The sequence below is a fragment of the Arachis ipaensis genome, chromosome B04 (genome assembly GCF_000816755.2).
Source record: "Arachis ipaensis cultivar K30076 chromosome B04, Araip1.1, whole genome shotgun sequence".
Classification (NCBI taxonomy): Eukaryota; Viridiplantae; Streptophyta; class Magnoliopsida; order Fabales; family Fabaceae; genus Arachis; species Arachis ipaensis.
Genome location: NC_029788.2, coordinates 128,195,728 through 128,206,108, shown reverse-complemented (window position 1 = coordinate 128,206,108; position 10,381 = coordinate 128,195,728). Strand labels below are relative to the sequence as shown.

Sequence of the window (10,381 nt, the reverse complement as noted above, 5' to 3'; positions counted from 1 at the left end):
ATGCTGCAGCTTCATCAACAGTAGGCTCAGTTGGAGTATGTGTTTTGGATACTTTAATCCAAAGTAGCTTATGAATCATGTACTTAGATTTCTTTACTTTCTCATTGGACAATTTTTTTAAAACAAGCAAATTAACCAAACTATTTCTAACTAATCATAATAGTTATAGATCATATAACTTTTTAGATGATAATAGAACCTTAGGATCACAAAGAAATTGAAGCAAATTTTTTAAATCACATTATTAAACACTATTATTGTGTACATCTGTATACCAAAAGTCTTATGCCACTTAAATAAATCACATAGAATATAAGTTAGTAATGAGTATCATAGAATATAAGTAACTTACTTGGATTTGAGCAACAAAAGTGGACAACTTGACTGGCTTCAGTCTCCATTAAGAGAAATATCGGTTGTGAACTCAGTTTGTCAATAAATCATACATTAATTAATTTTGATAACTGAAAGTTGAAGATAATTGATATGATGATTAGTTGTAGATCGAGATATAAGATATAGATTTGCTAACTGAGCCACAACTAAATAAATTTCTAAGGGTATTAATGATATTATGATCATGTATTAACTACATGAAAAAAAGATCCATGATTAAGGATCACCTTTGGAGAGCATTGTCCAATGTCCAAAATGGTAACACTAGCTGGGACCTAAAAGTATTGCTAGCTGCACAACACATATATAAAATAATCAACAATAAATTTGTTAAAATAATGGAGCAGTTGTTATTATCATAAAGAGATCCAAAATAGCTTAAGAATAAGGTACTTAGATTCCTTTACTTCTCAATATATATATATATATATATATAAAGCTCAGTAACCAAACTATTTCTAAATAATCATAATAGCTATAGATCAGCTGAGTTTTAAGATGATAACACAATCTTAGGATCATACAACAATTGAAGCAAATTTTATCAAGTGCATATGTATATCAAGAGTCTTATGCCACTTAAACAAATCACATACAATATAAGCTACTTACGAGTATCATAGAATATAAGTAACTTACTTGGATTTGAGAACAAGAGCGGACAACTTTATTGGTTTCAATGGAGACTAAGAGGAAAATTCGGTTTGTAACTCTGTCAATACATCATACATTAATTAAGTGCGAGAACTAAAAGTTAAAGATAATTGATATGATGATTAGTTGTATTGAGCTCATTATTCAACCATACACACAGAAGAGCTTATTCCACTACAAACCACCAGGGAGTAAAATTTTTTTATTGACTCAATACAACTTAAGTAAATAAATTGGAACCTCAATATAGGAAAAGTGCACATATTTAGCTGAAGATAAATCTCATATCATAATTTTTTAGGTTTAGGATGATAGTCCAACAAAACAAGAACACAAGATGAATGCGGTTCATATTTCTCATGGTCAATATGCAGACAACACAAGATGCATAATGCCTTTGACAGAGCTATGATTCTATTCCAGCAGCAACACTCAAGGTATATTTATTAAATGTATATTTAAATGATTAAAGTAGTGATAATAGACTATCATTTATCCTCAAGAAGAAGTGTCACGTTAAAGAGAGTTTTCACATCTTCAAAAGTGTAAAAGAATCTGTTTTGACTTTGAGTTTGAACTATGAGTAAAACCCAAGTCCATTAATCTTTTCACTTATGCAAACTGTAGTAGAAGTTAATTTTATTAACTATGTATAATATAAGTTATTATGAAGTGGAACTGTCACGTTAAACAGAGTTTTCACATCTTAAAAGTGTAAATGAATCTATTCTGATTTTGAGCTGAAACTTTGAGTAAAACCAAAGGGCATTAAGATCTTCACTAATGCAAAATGTAGTAAAAATTTATTATATTAACTATGTTTATACTACAGGAAGTGTCACTTTAAGAAGGATTTTCACATATTGAAAGTGAAAATAAATCTGTTTTTGTTTTGAGCTGAAAATAGAAGTAAAATCCTTTACCCATTATTATCAAGTACATCTGTATATCAAAGGTCATATGCCACTTAAACAAATCACATATAATATAAGCTACTTATGAGTATCATAGAATATAAGTGACTTACTTGGATTTCAGCAACAAGAGCAGACAACTTGATTGGTTTCAGTCTCCACTAAGAGGAAAAATCGATTGTTAAATCTGTCAATAAATCATACATTAATTAAGTTTGAGAACTGAAAATTGAAGATAATTGATATGATAATTAGGTGTAGATCGAGATATAAGATATAGGTTTGCTAACTCAGCCACAATAAAATGAATTTGTAAGGGTATTAGTTAGATTATTTTCATGCATTAATTACATGAAAAGATCCATGTTTGAGGATCAACTTTGGAAATCATTGTCCATTAGCCATTGTCCAAAATGTTCACACTGGATGGGATCTAAAAGTATTGTTAGCTTCACGTGTATAAAATAACGAAAGATATTATAATCCTAGGAAAAGAAAGAGCTATCCTCTATACAAAATTAGGAAAAGAAGGAAAAAGAGGAAATGTTCTCTGTCAACAGCACAACAATGCTCCCCAGTCTCAACCAAATCAGAGATGAAAAGTAAATTCTAGATTGCAGTGCACAGTAAACTTATAACCTATATCCTTTTTCCAAGACATGCATGTTGCATTTGCCCCTACCCTGTCTTTTAATCCCTCTTTCTTCCCATACAAAACATTTCATTCATGTTTCAATGTTTCATTCAAGGATTCATTAACAAACTTCAGAATTTTTACACTTTCATAACATTATTAAACAAACTAACAAAGCTTGGAAACTATCAGTAGGGTTAATACCAGTTTAAAAAAATAATAAAGGAAGAGTGAGATACACACACCATATATGATACATAGAGAAAAATAAGTTTCCCCAATTATATTAGATAATGGAAAACTAACAATTATAAGATTTAAACTGACATAAAGCATTATAATATTGCTTAAGCACCAAAATTAAATGAAGTTAAGAGATACAATCATAGTGAAAACAAAAATTTATATCAAGTTTTTTTCTCCTTTTTTTAGGAAATTTACAATTGGAGGATGGAGATACCGAATGGATTTTTTAAGAATTTATTTTCAATGAAGCAGTGAATTTGCATAATGAGTAAACTTATTTTGTGAAAATTTAGGCATCAGCTATATTGAGGACAGGTTGTGTAGCATTTCATATTTTTTTTCATTATCTGTTACCCAGTGTATGTAGGTCAGAGAAGAGTCAATATAGATACTGTTTAAGGAATACATGAAGATCCTAATCAAAGGCATGATTTCAATACATAATATGAATAGATGACGGATTTTTTTTCTCAGGTGATAATTGCAAAATTTGTAACAAGATTTACCTTGGACCAAAATCATTCGATGGTTATAGCTGAAGAAGACAAACAGTCTTTACTGATAATATGAAAGTGAACAATTGCAAAACAATCTCAATCAAAGGAACACTCACTGGGACTTGCAGATCTGAAAATCATATCCCAGTATAATGTTTATGCTGATAATTAGTGAATTTCTTCCTGAACCTTCGCTGCTTCGCTGCTGTGGATTAGAAAGGAAGAAGTTTTGATGAACTGTTGTTTATGCTTTTTTTTTTTTTGATATGCTGATAATTAGTGAATTTCTTCCCAAACCTTCGCTGCTGTGGATTAGAAAGGAAGAAGTTTTGATGAACTGTTGTTTATGCTTTTATTTTTTGTTGTTTGTTGTAATGAAAGCAGCACATTGATAGGTGAAAAGGGAGTTATTATGTTCATAAACACCTATTATCAAGAACGTTGGATACTGTGTTTCATTTAACGTATTCATATTTTAAAAAATGAAACATTTAAATTCAATCTTCTAATTTTACATACTATTTATATATTTTTTTTTATATGTATTAGCGGTAGGAACAAATTTTACCGTTAACTGTCCCTTTTAGTATAATTTGTAGGTAGTGGGTAAGTTTAAACTTTTTTTATAAATAATAGGTACTGTTATGGGTTATATGTAATGAAAAAGTATTGGGCCTAAAAAACTTATTAATGTGTCCAAAAAAAACTAATAATGGGCCACTAATAGAATAGGCTATTAAAATTAAAAATTTAAAAAAATAAAAATATTATATTATAATTTAATTATTTTTTATTTAAAATTAATTTTTTATTAATTTTTTTAAAGAAAAATTAAATGGGCTAGCCACCGGTCCACCAGCTCACCATAAAATGGGGTAGCACTTTGAGTCCCTTAATTTAGTGAAGCAGGTTGGCCCGTCCCATGTTAAGGTAGGGTTCGGTGGAGCAGGACAAGCTGTCTGTCCCATTTTAAAGTCGGGCTTTGGCACAGTAGGATTCGCGGACAAAATTTTGATAGCGGTCATTGAAATTCACGACTTTTATTATTTTAGTTTTTTATATTTGAAATTTATTATACTGATCTATGAGATTTAGCTTGAGGCATCATATGTCTATCGGTTTTTAGATTTTTTTCGGTATTCAATTAATAACTACTATGTTAGACACAATATTAAATGACTTCGTTTTGTTTTGACACTTAAACAAGATAAAAATAAAATTATTTTAGAGAATAAAAGGAAATAAAACAATTTGCACATCATATAAATATTTTTTCATCTTCTCGTTTTTTATTTTATTTAAGCGTCAAAATAAAACAATGTCATTTATTTAAGATTGTGTCTAATGTAGTAAGTCTCAATATTTTATTTATTAATTTAATATAAAAAGAATTCAAAAGTCAATATGATTTCTAGAACTTAGCTATTAATATAATAAATTTTAAATTTATTGGAGTAAAATGGTAAAATTCGTTAATTCCCGATACTAACCTGGGGGGATTTAGTTGGGTAAAGATTGAGTGAGTGGAAGCATATGGCCCACACTTAGACTGTTAGACATGTATGTCTCCTTGCACATGAAGATATACATTATTTTGTTTCGGATTAGGCTTCGTTGAATTGACTGTCGTCAACCTTTTTTTCATTTTTTGTGATTATAACCTAAGCGTTGATTGTTGACTAATGAATATAATTTGACTCAGTTGGTTATAAATTGGTTACATGTCCTTAGGTTGTTGAGCACACACATATGATCTGATACAACAACTTAAAATATTGTGTGGTTGGAGAGATGATGATGAATGGTGTAGTCTATGTGGTGTTGGTGGTGCAGGTACTTGCATGGACCAGCAGTGCAGTGGTGGTGGCAAGTGGGAAGTGCATTGAGAGTGAAAGGCAAGCTCTGCTTTCTCTCAAACGTGGCTTCAATGCCAGGGATGATGACGATTGGCTGTCTTCATGGGGAGATGGGGAGCAGCAGAAGGAGTGTTGCATCTGGGAAGGCGTCAAGTGCAGCAATGTAACTGGTCATGTTCTCATGCTTGATCTCCATGGTTATCACTTTGCTGGCTCCATAAGCCCATCACTGGCTGAGTTACATTATTTGAACTATTTGGACCTTAGTTTCAATAATTTGGTTGGAGGATTCCCACTTCAACTCACAAATATGTCATTCTTGAGATATTTGGATCTTAGTTTTAATACCTTCGATGAAATAATACTTCCTCAGCTTGGAAATCTCTTATCCTTGGAGCATCTTGATCTAAGTGGAATTGGATTCAGCGGAACCATTCCTCATCATTTCAAAAATCTTTCTCGTTTACAGTATCTCCAGCTCGATCCTTACAATGAGAACTACTTGTTAAGTTCTGATTTGCAATGGCTATCTCAACTTCCATCCTTGAGGCATTTCTCACTTAGTCAGGTTAACCTCAGTGGTGCCAGCAATTGGCAACGACAAGTGAGTAGCCTTTCTCATCTTCAATATTTAGACTTGAGTCATTGCAATCTTGTTGATTCCATGTCCACTTCATCACTTGCATCCCCTGCTAATTTCTCCACTTCTCTCTCATATGTGGATATCTCTCACAACTCTCTAAGGGATGCATCCTTCATATTCCCATGGTTAATGAATTCCACTAGCAGCCTTGTTACTCTCATAATGAATGATAATGGTTTAACAGGAACCATTCCACTATCTTTGTTTCATAGTTGCAATTTGGCAAACCTAGATCTATCCAAGAATAATCTAACAGGGGAGTTTCATGAATGTATTCGAATATTTTCTCATTGTGCTCATAAACCCTTACAAATCTTGGATCTGGGATCGAATGAAATTACAGGAATGGTGCCTGATCTCTCACATCTTTCATCGTTGCAAAAGTTACGACTTGATAACAACAGATTAAATGGGGCCATACATGAAGGCATTGGGCAACTATCCAATTTAAGTGAGTTAAGTCTTGGAAATAACTTATTGCATGGTTTGATATCTGAAACTCATTTCTCAACACTTTCCAATCTTCACACTTTGGATTTGTCTCATAATGCGTTGGTTTTTAATATTAGCGCTGAATGGGTTGCCCCGTTCGATTTACGTATCATTAACTTGGCTTCTTGCAATTTGGGGGCTAACTTTCCGAGATGGCTTCAGACCCAAGTGAATATTGGGCACTTGGATATTTCACAAGCTCAAATATCTAGCTCAGTTCCTAATTGGTTTTGGGAACGTTTTTCTACGATATCGTATTTGAATCTTTCTCACAACCATATTAGAGGAAAAATTGAAGGCTCCGTTCCAGGCAATAATATTGTAAGTCTTCAAACAATTGATTTAAGCTTCAATTTATTTGAAGGCCCAATTCCAGCATTCCTTTCATCTGCTTCACAACTTTTATTGTCCAATAATAGATTCTCAACTGTAAATCCTTTTTTATGTGCAAACTCGTGGAAATTCACAAAATTTATGGATTTGTCAAACAACTACCCTAGAGGACAACTTCCGGATTGTTGGATGGGTTTTGAATTCTTGGTTCTTCTAGATTTGTCTGATAATCATTTTTATGGAAATATGCCAAGGTCTCTGGGATCATTAAAAAATATCCAGTCAATACATTTAGGAGGGAATAATTTTTCAGGAGAGATACCATCATCCTTGAATAATTGCACACAACTACAAGTTTTTGATGCTGCTAACAATCAGTTGTCTGGAACAATACCAAGTTGGATTGGAGAAAATATTGCAAAGCTACTTGTACTTAACTTACATTCTAACAAGTTTCATGGGAGCATTCCATTAAGTATTTGCAATCTTCATCAACTCCGTGTCTTGGATCTGTCTCTAAATATTCTCTCTGGCAATGTACCTAAATGCATAAGTAATCTTTCTGCTATGGCCACTCAAGCAAATCCAGATGCAACCATTAGCCATGGCTATAATTATGTATTTGCCGCTTTCCATGATACTACTGGTTACTATCAACTTGAATTTCCAGGATTTTATAATGATAGTACTTCACTCATGTGGAAAGGGAAAATGTCAAAATATGGAAGCATTCTAGGTCTATTGAGAAGTATTGATTTCTCCAACAACAGGTTAACAGGGGAAATACCAAGTGAGATGATGAGTCTTATTGGCTTGGTTTCTTTAAATCTTTCAAGAAACTTGTTTAGTGGACACATTCCTCCAACTATTGGACAGCTGAAGTCAATAGATTTTCTTGATCTATCCAGAAATCATTTGTCAGGAACAATTCCTTCACAGCTTGCTCAGCTTGACCGTCTCAGTGTTCTTGACTTGTCATACAATGATTTATCCGGAGAAATCCCACTTGGCACGCAACTTCAAACTAGGGATGCCTCTGATTATGCAGGAAATCCAAAACTTTGTGGTGCTCCTCTCAACAAAACTTGTCCCATACATGGTCATCAGATCAGTGAACATGAAGCTGATGGTGATGATGAACAATTTGTAAGCGAGGGGTTCTACATTGCTATGGCTGCTGGATTTGTTATGGCATTTTGGGGAGTTTGCTTCTCATTGATTTTGAAGAAATCTTGGAGATATGCTTATTTCAAGTTGTTGAATGATGTCTATGACAAGCTCTATGTATTTATAGCAATTAAGGTGGCCAAATTCAAAAGGATCAGATCTCAAGGATGAAGGTATGCACCGTTTCCATTTCTTCTAGTTTTTATTATTGTTGATACAGTTGCTATATCAAAAAAAAAAAAAATTAGTATCTGCTCTATGTAAATGAAACAAAATATAGTAGTGCTAAAATGTCAAAATGTACTTTATTATAGTTAAAACTTTAAATTGGACACACCAAACCGTTTATTATTGATTTTTAATGGTTTAAACATAGCTTAGTTGATTAGATCCTAGCTAAAACAGTAGCTTAATTATATAATATGGTTAGTTTTTTTGTTATTTTGAATATGTGCTACCTGTTGACAATACTGCAAATATTGAATGTTATGGGATATGGTTTGCATATTTTATGTTACTTAAATATATATTTCAGGTTTTGACACAATACATATTTTGAATATTACCTAACATGTAACTTTGTCGTATCAGGCAAAAGATTTCACAATATCATGTGGTGAAAAAGAGCTTCGCTTGTGATAGTCAGGATCTTCATGCATATGTATCCATTTGGAAGGAGACCAATAACATATAGTAATGCAGTTAATATAATAAGTGTTATGTTTGCATACTTTAGCCCTGTTTAGGTTTTCTGTTGTAGCTACAAGGTGGAGTATGGAAGAGGAATTTTTTCACATTTCACTTATATTTCATAATGTCTGTAATATGGAAGAGGATGCTTTATTTTTTAAGTGTTTTTTTTTTTTAAACTTTTGGTCTAATTGTGTTTGTTAGTTATATATTGTCTTTATTATTTATATATCAATATTTGTCCTTTGAACAATTTATATTTTTTAACAGAGAAATGATAATTCTACTTCTTAAAAGACAAGAATTCAAACGGAATAAAAAAGATAAATTGAAATTGAATAAAAAGAGAATCATTTTAATTTTTACTAATTTTTTTGACGTAACAAAAAATGAACTCCTTGACTTAATTTGTCTAGGTCATAGTTTGATAATTGAATTGAAGTGACTCACTCAGCCTTCTACCCAATTTTTCGATGTAACAAGAGATAGATTCACTCAACTTCACTTGTTTACACCATGGTTTCATCACGAAACCAAAAGGGGTGTGCAAACATTTAATCATTGAATGACGACTACAATAATTTATGAGATATTTATATCCTCTTATTAGGTTAAAATAACATAAAACTCAATTTAATAACTAAAAAAACAAAATCAAAATACATCAAACTAAATTAAACATTCTAAAAATATAAATTAATAACTTCTAAATAATACTTTGTCATGGCCCAAAATGAGCCATGACCGGCGCTCAGAAAAATAATCCCATAGCAAGTCTAACATGCTCAAATATAAATTGAATAAGAAAGTTATAAATATTTTACAAGTCCTAAATTAAATAATTATACATTTTAAACAAAATTAAAATAATTAAGAATGGTTGGACCCTGCCTGTGTCATATGGAGCATATATGATGAGTTTGGAAAACTCTAAACTAAATTGATGATGATCAAACATTATTAACAGCAAAATTATTAAGCTAATCTTGGTTATTGTGTTAATTAAAATAATTTTGTTGTGCAGGATTAATATTGGGCCGAAAACAAATTTATCATGATAGCCCAATTTACATTCAGCCTTGGTTTGATAATAAATAATGAAAATGGCTGTTTTAATGTTACTTGGGCCCAAATGATTTTGATTACTCTAAGCCCAAGTGGGTTACATGCTTTCCATTTGTTTTATGCATGCTCCAAGTCTTATCAGGAAAGCAAATGTTATTAATGGGCCAAGATCAAATATTGTTACAATCAAGCCCATATTTTATAAGAGTTTCTCATGCATGATCCGAAACCAAAGAAGGAAGAAAGCAAAATTGCTTTCAACGGATCCAAAGATTCAAACATTAGATGGATTCCAAAATTCATTTAATTACAATGTGTTGCATGGGAACTATGAGAGAGAACATGAGTGACTTTGATTTGATGGACATTATTGAAGCTACACGTTACTCAGTAAAGGGAAGTAAACATTTACTTTGCTTTATCAAACCACTTTAGTTAATGTCCATATTCTCTTTCTTCTCTCTCACAACTCTTTCTCTCTTCGGTCATTACTCAGAAAATATTGGCAGCCATGGAAGCAAAAGTAAGCTACCGAGATGAAGAGAAAGCAAGCCTAAAGACCATCACAATGATGGCAAGAAAACATACTAAAATAAAAATGAGCTGTGGCTAAGATATTCACCAAATGTGGTTAGATTTGGTGAGGTTATCTTGAGTCTTTCATGCTCAAAATGGAAGAAGAAGATTCGGCCAGCTGGAGGAGATTCTTGAAGCATGGCTTGTCTTCGATTCTGCTCAACCACCACAGGAAGTAGCTAGAGTGGCGAAGTGATGGTTGAAGGTAGAGATTGAAG

The 10,381-nt window shown here is 32.2% G+C and overlaps 1 protein-coding gene across 1 annotated transcript; it reads left to right on the top strand.

The window, feature by feature from the left end:
- Positions 5,064-8,588, top strand: LOC107637309 (receptor-like protein 12). Its single transcript, XM_021122048.1, has 2 exons — positions 5,064-8,005; positions 8,424-8,588. The coding sequence occupies exon 1, from the start codon at positions 5,133-5,135 to the stop codon at positions 8,001-8,003; it is 2,871 nt and encodes a 956-aa protein (XP_020977707.1). The 5' UTR covers positions 5,064-5,132; the 3' UTR covers positions 8,004-8,005; positions 8,424-8,588.